We start from the raw sequence: 15,243 nt of genomic DNA, 5'->3' as shown, positions 1-15,243 counted from the left end.
TCAAATTAGTAACTAAATCCTGTGAATTTTGCCTTGGTTTTCAAGTTTTCTTTTCTATTCTTTTCCCTAACTGATCCAGCCTGTTTTTTTTTTCCTTCTTCTCCAGTCCCTCCTCAAACTTTTGTGTGCATCAGAATTGCTTGGAATGCGTATTAAAGATGCATCTCCAACCTAACAGATTCCAATTCAGGTCTGAAGTGGAGCCATATGATCCATAGATTTTACTTTTGAGAAACTTCTCTAAACACAAGTCCACCACCACTTACCTGCTTGAACTATTTTGTTGGCTCTCTGTACCAAAGTTTGAACTCTCACTCCTTTCCTCTCTACCTTTCCTTCAGCATAAGTTCCTGAGCCCTCCATACCCTTCCTGTACCCCCAGGTTCCATCCAGCTCAACTACTGAGATCCAACCTCTTCTGGGCCTCGGCATCTTTACTCATCCTGTTCCACGTGTCTATTCCTCTCCTCCACTGTAGCCAGGCAAAAATCCTATCCATCCTTTAAGGCCACTCCAGAATTCTCCCAGGCAGAATTAATCTCTTCCTTCTCTGTGTCCCCCAAGCAATCCAATCCATACTTACCTTTATTATAGGACTATTTTTGTGGGTTTGAATCAGTGGTTCTCAAAGTGTGGGTCCCAGACCAGCAGCAAAACTTGGGAACCTGTTAGAAATGCAAATTCTCAGGCTCTGTCCCAGAGCTACCAAATAAAATATTCCGGGAATGGGACCCAGCAATTTAACAAGCTACCCAAATCTCCATTTAGCTTGGTATCTCCTTAGTTAGGTTGTGTGTTCCCTGAGGGCAGGGAGTATGTTTTAATGATCTCTTTCCTCAGCATCTAGCCTGGCCCAGGCAGTTGGTAGGCACTCAATAATGAATGAATGCAGAGCACCTTACAAATCTTCAATAATACTTTGCAGATCATACTTTTGCAACAGACCCTGCACTTTCTTTGGATACATATCCATGGGTCTTTTTCATTCGATTCTTGCATATTCTTAGACCTGGGGTGACTGTTCCTCTTCTCCTCTCTTGTCCTGTTTTTCTCACCCCAAGCCAAGGGCAGAGCTCTGTCCTTAGTTAAAACGCAGATGACATCAGTCACGAGCAGATACCTGATTGCTGGGATGCTGGCGGGATTCTGTCCACACATCTTCATTTCATGAAGAACTTGGGAGAGCAGGCTGTCTGCCCATTTCCCTGAAGCCTAGTCCTTCGGCAGCTGAAATTTGGCCAGGTATGTGGCAAATACCTTCTCTTCCCCAGAATGATGGTAGAGTGAGGAGGTGGACAAAGGAGAGAGAGGAACAAAAGATCTAGAAACAGCATGACACAATGAATATAAAGACCATAGAATGTGGATTCAGGCAACTGGAGTGCAAATCCCAGCTCCTCCATCATGTAAACCTGGACAAAATATTTAAACTTTCTGCAGTTTAGTTTACTCAGCTATAAAAGGGGAATAAATTGTCCTGCCTTACAAGTAGTGAGATTTAAATGAGGATGACACAAACAAAAATGCTTCTCATGATGATAGTACAAAGCCTTAATACAAACTAGTTTTTGAGGATTAGAAAAATACTGGGGTGTGGGGATGGGACTGGAGGCCTCGGTGAGATGGGATGATAAAGCCAAGGGCAATTTTCAGTGAATTTATTCAGGGGGCAAAAAACCACCACCAAAGCTGAGTTGATCTAGGGCAGAGGGCAGAGAAAAGGCAGAAAGGCCAGGAGCCAGACATGGCTCAAAGAAATGATCTAGATCAGATGGGTTGATAATGTCCAGACTTACAAAACAAAGCCAAGGATCCCTAAGGTCTTTGTAGGGACTCCATACAAAACAGTAACATTTTATTAGCAACCACAGATGTAGCATTTTTTCACATTTTACATTTATTCTGTTTCACACAGAACTAATTCTAATGAATTATCAACAGTACATCTTAAATAACATGTGGCTGAAAAAAAATTAAGTTAAAATGCACTATACTAGTGCAGACACAAAGTGCACCTGGCAATTGAATACATGGAACAATGCTGAATCAGTAGTGTTGGGAGCCCACTTGGTTTTTCAGAAAGTGATATGTTTTGCCCATCTTTGGTCAGTCCTGGAGCAGTATGCAGGCTGAATAACAAATATGAACTAAATAGGCTAAAATACTGAAAACAAAATAGGACCACTCGAGTCAGTTTTACAATGAAGTGCTCAATCCGTTGTTTGTCAACACTGACCGGCTGTAGTTCCCACCCCGCTGTAGTCCTTATTGCATGATCAGACCTCCTCCATCATCCAGCCTCCAGGGCAAAAGATCTAGAAACAGCATGACAAGTGGAGTCACAGCCCTGGAAAGAGTTGGTCACTCAGGTGTTTTCCTATCCACACTTGACTCAGATGGCAAGGGTTCTCTCGAGAAGTACATCTAACACACCTACTTCTGACAAGATTGTCAGCGTCTTGTTGGGAGGTGCACAGAGGAAAGGTTACTTGCCAGAGGACGTGCTACCAGACAGTGGTTGTCATTCCTTATAAACAACCAGCTCCAAAACCCAAAGACCATCGCCTGTGCCATGAGATCACCTTGTCAGGAACAGATTTCAGTTCTTACCTCTACATGAAAAAGGGCTCCTATTAAAATCAACTTGTGGTTAACTCCTTTAGAAATGCTGTTCCCCGAATATTCCTGTTCCTAGTTACAGAGGCAGCTATGGAATATACACAGCCTCCCCCGACCCTGGCTCCCAGCTTGACTAACAGGAACCTCAAGTCGCATATTTTCCAGGACCGACAACGCAGTCATAAAGAAAATGGTCAGAGCAACCGGGTTTTGTAAAAATCAGATGTGGCATGAGGAGTTGGTGCATTAACTGTGTGCCATAATTGCTTTCTTTTACACAGGCTCAAATGTATGTGCCACGTATACAATGTGGTTACACACCAGGGCAGAACCTTTAAACAGGAAGGTCTCCAGAATTTCTTTCTGAGATGCCAAGTTGGCGGGGAAAACAGACTTTGTAGTCATTTGGCTGGGGAAAAATGTCTTTACCCCTTCCTCCTACTCCTTTCTCCTAACCACCTATCCTTACTGAGCAAGGTGCTGGGGGAGGGCCGGGGCATTCTCATCAAAAGGCATCTTTGATGTTCTTGAGCTGGCGCACAGCCAGGTCGACAGGAAGGCTAAACTTGAGGTTGCTGAGGCGACTGAGCAGGTTGAGGGCGCTCTCAAAGCCGGTGAGTGCCATGTAGCTCCAGGGCTGGTAGTGGGGCTCAATGAGCGACCCGGACTTGCAGATGAGGTTCACCCAGGACACGAGACGCTGCTCATTCAGTGCCATGCATACCAAGGCCTTCAACTCGGAGTCTGCACTGCGCTTAAAAGGGTCGTGCTCTGTCAGCACCATGTGGATGGCTGTCAGTAGGCTCTGCTTGGGGGTCACAACGGTGCCTCCCGTAACAGGCAGGGCGAAGGACTGGGAGAGCTTCCGGGCTGGGGATTCCACATAAGCGCGGCCGTTCTTAGCATGGTAGTACTTTACAAAGAGCTCCCAGGGGTGCATGGCTTCCGGGGCCGAAGAGAAGGCTGGCAGCAAACAAGCAATGGGGGCCAGCATAAGGCTCATCCCTGGTGAGGGGGCGCACAGTCCATGGGCCAGGAGGTCCCTCACGGCCACCGTCAGCTCCTTCCGCACAGCGGTCGTCAGCTCGTCCCTGCCTCCCAGAGAGAGGTCCTGGAGGTTGGCAGAGGTGATGACGTGGTCATGTGGCTGGTGCCTTAAGGCTAGCTGCTTCACTCTGTCTACTGACACCTCGAGCCTCTTCAGTAAGGGGGAGTAGTCCCTGTCGGCCTGACTCCTTGGCCAGAGGGTTTGGGGGATCTGGGCCGTGGCACACCCAAACTGGCTAACAGCAAAGATCTGGAGCACTGCCAGCGCTCGCCGCATCACGTGCAGCCCCGTATCCCGCACTCTCTTCATATCGTCTGCCTTTGCTGTTTAGAAAACACAATGACTCATCACTTAGGGCCATAATGGCACAGAGGTACATTCAACAAGTCACAAGCTGAGATCAAGTCCTGCCTCTGAGTTATGTATGCGTCCCAACGAGGCCAAGAGCTACCCAGGATGTCATTGGACTTACGTTTTTGGTTAAGGACGTCGCTGGACTTCCTTTTTTTTGGGGGGGGGGGATTAATAGCAGCTGTATTGAGATATAATTCATGTACCATACAATTGACTCACTTAGAGTGTAAAAATTCAGTGGTTTTTAGTATATTCACAGAGTTGTGTAACCACCATCCACCCTGAGAAAACCCTGTACCATTAGCATTTCCCATTCCCCATTTCTCCCCAACCCCCCAAGCCCTAGGCAACTACTAATGGACGTCGTCTCTGTCATTTGCCTAATCTGGAAGCTGCACTTACATTTGCTGCTTCCTGGAGGCAGTCTGCTGCTGCTGGTTCTGGCAGAGCCATTTCCAGTCTTCCCACCGGCCTGGCACTCACAGTGTTCACGATCTGCCTGCAAGGGGCTCCCCACTTCATCTGTAATCACAAGTTATAAAGAAGACATAACTTACTTAGCACTTTTATGGCAGATTTTTAAAGGAAAAATAATATTTACTAGCGCCTGTCACATGACAAGACTTTTACAAATACATCTTATTTGTGTAGCATGGTGACTGGCATATAGTAGCTGGCTCAATTAATATTTGCTGAGAGAAGGAAGCATGACTCATTTTATGGGTAAGGAGAGTGGGACTAAAGAGCTTAGGAAGCTGCCCAAGGACATGAAGCCAGTAAGTGGCAGAGTTGGGATTTTAACTCTCTGGTTCTAATATCCATGTTCTTTCTACTCTACCAGGCTGACTCCCTTACTGCGTGATCAAACCTCTTAAACAGCACACATCAAGACTGGCACCTCTAGGTATTAGTACTCAGAATACATATAATTATCACGTCTGTCCACCCTCCCCTTCCCATCCCCTCCTCTGACCTTGGATGAAGTTGATGAACATCTCGAGGTCTCGGATCTGAGTTTTCAGCTGCTCAACCAACTGTTCTTTCACTCGGGCTGGGTTGACGATCTGAGCCACAGCTGCGTCCACACGCTGCCGAAGCTCTTCAGTGGACAGTGAACTGATGTCCTCGTTCAGATTCATGTCCAGTTTCTTTATTAACTCATCTATGATCACCTGTCAAAACCACAAGCAATGAGCACACCTTCTGGAATTTTCAGGGAGAGGGAGGAGGAAGAAGGAGACTCTTTACTAGTATGCCTCCTACCCTTCAACAGAAATCAAAGACACAGAGAACTCCCAAATTCATGAGCAAATGGTGCAACTGCTGATCAAAGTGAGGACAGACCCTTTACTTCTCTGAGTGTAATAAGAACCCTTGGTTCCTCTCTGCCAGAAATGGCTCCTCTCACTGCACATGTCCTACCAGGCCAGGCAACTTTCACTCGGAATAGTGTAAATCCAAAGTGGCTAATGAGCCAAAGAGCCTCATACTTAGTTTCTGCCAAGGCCTCAAAGAGAATACTGATTTCTCTTAATTCTAGGCTTTCTTATCCCTGCTTGCCCTACTCTAGGCAACTAAAGAAAAATATTTACAAGACATCAAGGTATGTTACAGCCAAAATAGCCTAGTGATAATAGTAGGAACAAGAAAATCTAGATAACGTAACTCCAGCCCAGCCAGAAAACAGCCACATCACAGGGAGAAACAAACATACAGGGGAGGCTGTAGCTGCATTTCTACCAGTAGATTTACCTATCTACCCAGGTGTTGCTTAAATAAATATGGCATGAAGGCCAGTCTGGATTCCTGGAATATTTGTCAACTGGTTGTGGGGGAAAAAGCTAGTTTACACTGTATGGTGTGCCCAAATAGAACTGTTTTAATGGTCAAATGAAAAAGTATTTTTGTCATCATATTACTACTATTATTATTAATAATAACCACCCAAAAAAGAGCTCAATTATCATTTTATAAAGCTTTGGCACTTGTGTTTCCATGTGTGAATAAAGACTGGTCCCATGTAATAGTAAAATTTCCCTTTGATTTGGGCCAGTGAGGGGATTCTTAGTAAGGCCAAGGGGAAACAAACTAGGAAAGAACGTCCTGTAAATGCTGGAAGAAGACATGGTAACCTCGTAAAGGTGGAGCTGCCTCTGGTGTCTACTCACCCGCTGTCTTTCCAAGACCAGGGATTGCGGCAGGGAGTCGTAATTGCCCTCTTGATAGGCAAACGTTTCCAGGTCATCTAGCTGGGTTTTGAGCTGCAGTATCAGCTCCTTTTGCTTCTCCCTTTGGGTTTCCAGACGTTCACGTTTCTCCTGCTCACTCTAAGATGAGAAAATACTTAGGTTTATTTCACAGGAAAAGGAAATTCAGGGCACATTAAGAATCCTCTCAAGCCAATAATGACTAGTAAAATATAAAATGTTTCCAAATAATCCAGATGAAATACAGAATTTTAAAGGTAGGTTCAAAAACAAGAATAATTATTTCATCTAGAGCAATTTATTAAATGTGTGTTTTAATTAAGAAAGCATTTGTCCCTCATTGGAAAAGGATGTTAATACAATGGGGCCTTTTGTTAAGACTGCTTTTTTTCCTTCTTTCAAAGGTCTAGTTAGGATTGAGACCATTTATTTTAGCCAAGACAGTCTCCCAGGAATTAAACATGCCATCCTCCATAGCCAATTACTACAGAACAACTCCTGAATATTTTCTGCAGCCAAATTTTGCAAGAGAATCTGGAGGGAAGGGTGTAGAGAAAGGTCTTATAAATTATAACCACTTTTTGAAAGTTCAGAGCCTCTCCAATGTAACTACAGACTGCAAAATCAAGTAAGAATAAACGCAGATGCCAGGAGCAGCGAAAAAAATCTAAAAGCCAAGTTAACAGGGGTGGGAAGGTAATAAAAGTCTGGTCAATTTCCCTGAGCAGTGACTCCTTTTCCCACTGTTGGCCACCAGGTAGTTTCTGCATTTAAATTATTACAATCCCTTTAAGGTGGCAAAGTCTTGCCAATATATACTCAAGCACTGGTCCTTCCATGCCTTTTGAGTATCAAAAACAAAACAAAGGAAACGCAGCAACTCATGCGACTTCAAGACTGCATTTGAAAGTAGAAATCTATAGGATATTAAATTTAACCTTAAAATGGTACTTACCAACCCCTCCACAAGTAAGGTACGAGAGAGAACAAATGAAAAACAACACGTTAACTTTTTGTTCAAGCTATGTACAAAGCAATACTCTCGCTTTAGCTTTATCCAACATGAAAGCAAGCCTTTTCTCAGGATACTCCCTCTCCAATTCTTTCTGGGTGTTGTGGTTCTTTCCTTAGGACACTGTCCCTCTCCCCTTCTTAGCGCAGGCCTAGCTATCTTTTAAGTTTCCTTGATTTCCCCAGGCAGAACTGATCGTTTCCTCTTGTGTATTTTGTACACACTTCTACTCTAGCTCATGTCACATTATAATTATTTGTTTAGAATTCTGTCTCCCCCAGTCTGTGAACTCCTCAGAGATAAGGGCCTCGACTTTGAACCCTCAAGGCTAGAACAACGCTAGAACAGGGTAAGCTCTCAACACACATCTGTTGTACTGAACTGAATCAGGTACAGAATGACACATTTCAAATACAATTGTCCCCCTTTATCTGCGGTTTCACTTTCTGTGGTTTCAGTTACCTGTGGTCGAGGTCTGAAAATATTAAGATAGAAAATTCTACAAATAAAAATTCACAAGTTTTAAACTGTGTGGCATTGTAAGTACTATGATGATGAATTCCTGAGCCTGACCCTTCTCCAGGGCATGCAGGTATGCACACCGCATCTACTACCCGCCCATCAGTCACTTAGTGGCCATTTTGCTTCTCAGGTTGACTGTTGCAGTATCGCAGAGCTTGTGTTCAAGTAATCCTTATTCTACTTACTAATGGCCCAAAGCAATTTCTATAACGTTTATTACAGTATATTGTTACCATTGTTATTTTTAAATAATTTTATACTTTTATCATTGTTGTTAATCTCTTATGTCTAATTTATATATTAAACTTTATCATAGGTGTGTAACTATAGGAAAAACCATGGTATGTATGTTTGGTATTATCCAAAGTATCAGGCATCCACCAGGGGTCTTGGAATGTGTCCCCCTCAGATAAGAAGGGAATACTGTAAGGAACTCTGACTGAAAGCAGTTGTCTAACCAGCCTAAGAAGCAAGAACTGGGTAAACTTTCTTTACATTTTCATTTGTGTTTTCACTTTTATTTATTTTAAGTGTTTTTCCAGGACCCGTCAGCTCCAAGTCAAGTAGTTGTTTCAATCTAGCTGTGGAGGGCGCATACTGGCCCATGTGGGGATCGAACTGGCAACCCTGGTGTTATGAGCATCACGCTCTAACCAACTGAGCTAAAGGCTGCCCCCCCATTAGGTATTTTTGAGCACTCCTTTTTTTTTTTTTTTAAAGTTGTACTCTGTTTCCAAAAGTGAAAATTAATAACCAGAAGAGCACCACATCCACGGAGAAACCTTTGGTGCTCCTTACCCCTGAACAGGGCCTGGCCACAGTAATTCTATCCTTTCTATTCCTTAAAAGTGGCAATTTGAGGTGGCAGCTCCTTGTTTGTACAAGCTGCTGTGGGTATGTGGAGAGGAGGGTGGAACAGTAACACGGGATTGTACTGGAAATATTTCAGATTAAAACAAAGAATTCAGTATCTGTTACTTATAAATCTTCTTGGTTAAAACCAATTTAAGTGGGAAGAAAGCCACAGAGAGTAGATCTAAACTTCCATGAATTCCAATTCACTTGCCTTTCATTAACCAATTTTCCCAATTCACAGGGTGGGTGCAGTCTATCAGCAAATGTGCCAGGACTTAGGTACTTTATGAGTTGATGGCAAGGTGAACCCGACCAGCATTGCTTTGGTTGCTCGCTCTGTTGCCCTCTGAATACTCTCTTCGCTCACTGCTCCTCTGCCCTTCACGTCATAATACCTTCGTGGACACTGCTCACCATCAGGTTCCCAGGCATCTCTGTCCTCCTGCCCTTCAGCGGGCACCATACACCTGTCTGTCTTCCTGTCTCCGACGCACTTACTCACCTAGACGGGTCGGGTTCTCACCACCGCTACCTTTATCCTCCTCAGCATCAGTACTCACCTAACCTCCCTATTCCCATACCTTCCGGGCCGGGCCCCAGCTGCTCACCTGGTCCTCGCCCCGTAACCGTGGCCGGTCCCCCGGCAGCCCGTCGCCCTCGTCGCTGGCGGAGTCCTCGAGCTCCCCGTAACCCAGGACATGAGGGCAGCCACGGAAGGCGAAGTCCTCGAGCTCGCGCAGGAGGCGCTGCTGCTCCGCGGGAGCCCCGCGCACCACCTGGCGCAAGCGGAACTGCACTTGAGCAAAGTGCGAGGAAAGCGCGAGCAGCGCCGAGTCCAGCCGTCGCCGCTCTGCCCGCAGCCGCCGTAGTGTCCGGCCAGGCGAGTCAGGCGGGGACCCCGGGGCCGCTCCAGGGTCCTCGGCCGCCGCCTCTTCCGAGAACGCAGTCGCCCCAGGCCCGGCCTCCGCTACCGCTCCCACCGGGGCCCAGCGCACCGCCTCGCACGGTGGCAGCGATTCCTCTTCTTCCTCCTCTGCGTCCTTCTCCTTTGCTCCAACGGCCGCCACCACCGTTACCGGCTCCGCAGCTGCTTCGACAGCCGCCATCTTCCCGGAAACACCGCCACACGTCAGCCGCGCCCCCCTGATGCCATGGCAACGGCGGCGCGCTGGCTGGGAAACCCGAGGAGCGGGTGGGCAGGGCTCAGACGTCACCGAGCTTAGACGTCACCCAGGGCGGCCTTCCCTGGGGATTTATTCGGGCCAATGATATTTTATTGAGCGCCTATTGTGAATCAGGCACTGAGTGTACTAAGCGTTGGAGAGACAGGTGAGTGAAGTCGGGGGCAAGTCATTCTGTGTGTATCGAGTGTAGTGTGTACTCGCAGCCCTTGCCCTGGTCCCAGCCGGTGGGTCGTCTCTTCCTAATCTGTACAGCTCTCGAGACCTGGAGATGTGAAGGGCTGCAGGGATTATGCTCTTCCACAGTCTCTCCGAGTGCAGCTCCTTTGGTTGTAGGGCCATATTTCTCCTGCTTCTAAACCCTTCCCCGACCATATAAGGAGAGGCAGCTGCTGAGGGCGTCCCCAGGATCTAAAGATAGCGGCCCCAGCCTCGGACTCCAAACGTCACCGGGCAGCGGGAACCGCCATGGCACGGTGAGTGTTTTCTGCCGCCCTTTTCCCTGGAGATTACTTGCCCTACATTTTCTGGGCGCTCCAAGTTCTGCCAGGTCTCATGGGAGCCCTAGACCCCAGATCTTATAACTCCGTACCTCTCTACTCTGACACTTTTTGTTCTCCCCAGGTTCACCCTCACCACACACACCCACGCCAGGGACTCCCCTTCAGCCCATTCTGTCGCATTTAGCTCCACTTTGGGCTGTAGCACAAAACGTCCCTTTATTTTCCCCTCCTTCCATCTTTCTCAAATGCCCTCAGTCTTCCCTCTTCCACCCCTATGAAGCCCCACCTCAACTCCTCTTCAGGCAGCATGCCCGGACCCTGTGGTACGACAGGCCCAAGTATGTGTTCATGGAGTTTTGTGTTGAGGACAGCACGGACGTCCATGTGCTCATAGAAGACCACCGCATTGTGTTCAGGTAATGGCCCTTTCCTCTGGAGGGCCTGGCTTCCTGGGAACCTTTCCCTTCAGCCTCTTGCATCTCAGCTGCATTGTTTCCTTAGCTGCAAGAATGCCGATGGAGTGGAGTTGTACAATGAGATTGAGTTCTATGCCAAGGTGAACTCCAAGGTAAGGGTTTGGGGTGGGGGGACAGTAAGGTCTGGATGGGAAGGCTGTCTGGGAAATGGGAGATTCATTCTAAACCTTAGACTCTAAGAATGAGGTTCTATCTGGCAGGATTCTCAGGATAAGCGCTCTGGCCGCTCTATTACTTGCTTTGTGAGGAAATGGAAGGAAAAGGTAGCCTGGCCCCGGCTCACCAAGGAGGATATCAAGGTAGGGAGTGGCCTGCTCTTTCTCCTGTGCTCTCTATCCATGTGCCCAGGTACCCAAGTTAGGTCTGGGAATCAGCCTTGCCTCCTTCCCTACCAACATTCAATCACTCACTAGGTCCTGCCTATTTGACCTCCATTTAAGTATTGAATCCATTACTTCCTCTCTTCCTACTTCAGGCCTCATCCATCACTGGGTGAGGTTTGTTGCATATTGTCAGCCGCAACCACCGATCTCTCTAGTGCATTCTTCCCAGCGTGGTCTGTCTAAAACACATATCTGACTCTGTCACTCCCTTACTTAAGACCCTCCAGTGGCTTCTCTTCTCCTGAAAGTTGAATTGGCTGCCTGCAGGTTGGATCTCCCTCTCAAATTTGTTTCAGCAGTCTTCATAGTTTTAAAAAGTATTTTGATTGCTTACATTTAGAATTTTTGATTAGTTGCTCATGTATAAAAATGTGGAGATTTCACCTAAAAATTCACATTATCAGCTTTTCTCAGAAAATGAAGACTGTCGACAGTGGTCTAAATTCCCAAATGCCGAGAGTTAGAGCTTTAAATGGGGCACGTGGTGCACCTCACTTTACTCTTATTATCTCCCTGTCTTTGAGCTTGTACCTTCCGCCCTTTAGGTTGAAGTCCAAGCACCACAGCGTGACATATAAGTGCAGGACATGGCTATTCCTCCCTCTGCAGCCATATATCCCATTGCTCTCTGCTTCAGACTTCACATTCCAGCCACAGGAAACAGCTGGCAGCTGTTTTGCACACATAAGGTTATATTTCAACTCTGGATCTTTGCTCAAGCTGTGCCTTCTTCCTGGAAAACTTCCATCACCATTACCTTCTCCAACCTAACCCTTGCTCATCCTTCAAGGCCCTGCTACTCCAAGAAGCCTGAGTTCCCAAAATACCCTTGTTCCCTATATAACGTACCACCACCCTTTCCACACTGTAGTATCATGATTTATTTATATTTCCCTTCCCCACTTGCTTCTTGATGGCTATATACTGAACATTTTTATAACCCCAGTGCTAAGCTCAGAGTTGGGCCCCTAGTATGTATTCAATAAATATCTATTTAATGAATGAGTGAATAAGTTCTTTCTCTGTCTAAGTGTGGGAACTTGGAACACGGGCCTTAAAGGTTTGTCTCGGATTCCTTGTCTTGCTTTGTTGAGTCTGAGATGCTTTATGATACAGTTGTATTTCCAGATGTATCTCTCTGGTCTGTCCTTGGAGAGCAGAATTTCTATGCTTCCCCATCTCCTACAATGCCTGGCATTGTGCTTGGCACTTAGCAGGTTCCTGGTACATCTTTGTGGATAATGATGATGACATGGCAGCATAGAGGGGGGTTAGTCAAAGGGGTGCTGTTGGGAAGACTGTACCCCTATTGACCTTCTTTTCCCCAACCATGCTCCTGTGCATAGGAGGTCTGACAATTGAGTTCGTGAACTTGTTACAACAATGTTGCTCACCTTTTTTTGATATCAGAAGGATTATTCATTATGAATTTGTATCACCTGGGCAAACAGTTAACCAAGTTTACTATTTGGAAGTGCTGAAAAGGTTGTGTGAAAAAGTTAGGCAACCTGAACTTTTCGCCAACAATTCATGGGCTCTTGCATCACAGCAATGCACTAGCTCACACAGCACTGTCTATAAACAAATAACTGTATCAGAACACCCTCCCTACTCACCTGATCTGGCCCCCAATGACTTCTTTCTTTACCCGAAGATAAAGGAAATATTGAAAGGAAGACATTTTGATGACATTCGGGACATCAAGGGTAATACGATGATAGCATTGATGGCCATTCCAGAAAGAGTTCCAAAATTACTTTGAAGGGTGGACTAGGCACTGGCATCGGTGCATAGCTTCCCCAGGGGAGTACTTTGAAGGTGACCGTAAGTGATAACTCAGCAGTGAGGTATGCAGCACTTTTTCTAGGATCAGATGGTGAACTTAATGGTCAGACCTTGTACACCCACACTCTCCCATGCCCTCTGCTACCCTCCTAGCCTGTGACACTCCATGCTTCCTCTTGCAGCCAGTGTGGTTGTCTGTGGACTTTGATAACTGGAGAGACTGGGAAGGGGATGAAGAGGTGGAGCTGGCTCAGGTGGAACATTATGCGGAGGTAATGCCATTTCCTGCCCATCTTGATCATTCTATCTCTGCACACATTTGGAGGATTGTCATCAGGGCGAGGCAGATGTGTATGAGCTCCCCAGGCAGGCTGCTCCTTGGTGCTGATATTCTTCATGTATTTTGTGCAATGTTTATTTAGTAGGGATGGGATGGAAATGGATATTCTATTAGGGAAATTGTATACGTAGATTCACTATTCACAGAGTAGAGCGTGAGTCCTGAAAAAGTTTGCCAAAACCTTTTACTATTTTTTTGTAATTTTTGTTCTCTCTTCTAGTTTCTCTCTGTGTGTTTTCTTGAGCCAGACTAACTTCATGGGAAACTCAAACTAAGCAGTATAAAAATCCACATTAAAAAATTACTAGTTCCCACTAAATTGCACCCTGCCATATGTTATTTGGTTTCAGAACTTCAGCTACTGTTTATTCAAGTTGCAAAAACACTAGCGGATCCCAACCTGGATTAGTAAGGAGAGTGCTCTCTGTGTGTTTCAATTTCCTTTTAAAAAGGGAATCAATTTCCTTTTTTCCAGTTCATCCCAATGATGTGTTAGGGACTTTAAAGATAGGGCAGTGTCTGGCGGGGCCCATTCTGTGGTCCATCAGTATGCAGGGTGCTCTTCCCTCACCCCTCTTCTCTCTTGTGACTACTTTTCTCTTCCCACAGCTTTTGAAGAAGGTCAGCACCAAGAGACCTCCCCCTGCAATGGATGACCTGGATGTAAGTAAAGCCTGCCCCTCAACCCTTCAGTTTCCTTTTAGCTCTAAAGATACTAGAGAAATTAATAGAATATTGTATGTCAGCTGTATTTCAATAAAAATCTTTTTTAAAATAATAAAAAATTAAATTAAAAATAAGATTCTAGAAAGCTCCTGTTCCAATCCCTATCACACAGTAGTTTTCAGTGCATGAAAGCCAAATTTGAATTTGACACTGGAGGTCAAGTGTTCTTCTCCAGGTTTTGGAAAATCCGAGCAAGACCTCCTCACTTCCATCTCCCCCTCTGCTTCTCCATCCTGGAGCAGCCCTGGTCCTGGGACTATCTCTACAGCTGTAAGGAGCAGGAGCATTAATTGAAATTCTGGGGAGCATTTGAGATATTGTTTCCTGGCAATGGTCATTTTGGCTCAAATAAACTCTTATAAAAATTAAAAGAAAAAAAAGAAATTCTGAAACTAAATGATGCATAACATAGCACTGTTTATTGAGTACAGTGGTTTACTTTATTTTCCAAAATTTAAGTCCTTCCATATTAGCCTCCCAAAAAGTTGTGAGACTCAGAAAATCACAAAAGAAAACTTGGAGAGCAGGAGGGAGGGAGCAGCATTTGTGAACACAAATGTTCATTTTTTTGCAGATTCTACAGGTGCTTTTGTCTTTTTTTTCCCCTAGGATGATTCTGACAGTGCAGATGCAACAAGTAATTAACTTATGGGACAGCAGAGCTGGGGAGGAAACTGACTATCTTCTAGTCATTCTGACAAGCCAGGGCCTGGGCCTTCGTCTACTCTTAGGCTGTGCACCAGAGCCCTCTGGGACGTCTGAACTTTCCTAGAAGCTCTTAAAGAAGGGTCCTCGTTCATGCTTTATTTCTTCTTCCTAGGCACTTGACTGTGGCTGCTGCATCAGATGGCAGGATAGGAAAGGGGTAGACTGGGGCAGTAGGGCCTCTGACTTCCTACCAATTGGCTGTAATCTCCATGTTGGGGCCACTCATAAGGGCTCCCTTGAGTATTTCAGCATGTGTGTGTATGTGGGAGAGCAAAAGCCCAAGAAGTAGTGTATAGATTCTAATAAATTTCTAGGAGCTGGTCTGTGTCTTTCCTTCTTTTACTTCTTCCTCCTGGAGGTAATCTCTTCTTCCTCTATAGTTGAGTTGCTCTTAAGGGGAGGAGTGGTATCAGAGATCCTGGCCCTCATTGTTGGGACTGGAAGACGATGTTGGGAGCAGGCTTATAACCAAGCTGGGGGACTTTCCATGCACAGATCTATGCTCTGATTTCTCAGAGCAGAAA

The 15,243-nt window shown here is 45.8% G+C and overlaps 2 protein-coding genes across 3 annotated transcripts; one reads left to right on the top strand and one right to left on the bottom strand.

Moving 5' to 3' along the window:
- Positions 1-1,821: 1,821 nt before the first annotated feature.
- On the bottom strand, positions 1,822-9,791 carry RUNDC1 (RUN domain containing 1). Its single transcript, XM_019747667.2, has 5 exons — positions 9,226-9,791; positions 6,190-6,348; positions 4,995-5,193; positions 4,424-4,543; positions 1,822-3,990 (listed from the first exon to the last, which is right to left on the bottom strand). Exons 1-5 carry the CDS (start codon positions 9,721-9,723, stop codon positions 3,125-3,127), a joined length of 1,842 nt encoding a protein of 613 aa, XP_019603226.2. The 5' UTR covers positions 9,724-9,791; the 3' UTR covers positions 1,822-3,124.
- A 5-nt stretch (positions 9,792-9,796) lies between these two features.
- Positions 9,797-15,040, top strand: PTGES3L (prostaglandin E synthase 3 like). Of its 2 annotated transcripts, XM_019747670.2 has the most exons (8): positions 9,797-9,946; positions 10,135-10,274; positions 10,604-10,717; positions 10,803-10,869; positions 10,978-11,076; positions 13,128-13,217; positions 13,895-13,948; positions 14,621-15,040. In XM_019747670.2, the coding sequence occupies exons 2-8, from the start codon at positions 10,267-10,269 to the stop codon at positions 14,654-14,656; spliced, it is 468 nt and encodes a 155-aa protein (XP_019603229.1). In that variant the 5' UTR covers positions 9,797-9,946; positions 10,135-10,266; the 3' UTR covers positions 14,657-15,040. The 2 variants fall into 2 exon arrangements, with proteins under 2 accessions (XP_019603229.1, XP_019603228.2); XM_019747669.2 differs by lacking the exon at positions 14,621-15,040 and adding an exon at positions 14,187-14,534 and having other exon boundaries at positions 9,797-10,274.
- Positions 15,041-15,243: the final 203 nt, after the last annotated feature.

This window comes from Rhinolophus sinicus, linkage group LG15 (assembly GCF_036562045.2).
Source record: "Rhinolophus sinicus isolate RSC01 linkage group LG15, ASM3656204v1, whole genome shotgun sequence".
Taxonomy (NCBI): domain Eukaryota; kingdom Metazoa; phylum Chordata; class Mammalia; order Chiroptera; family Rhinolophidae; genus Rhinolophus; species Rhinolophus sinicus.
Note: the sequence above shows the minus strand (reverse complement) of the source record. Positions and strands in the feature narration are given on the sequence as shown.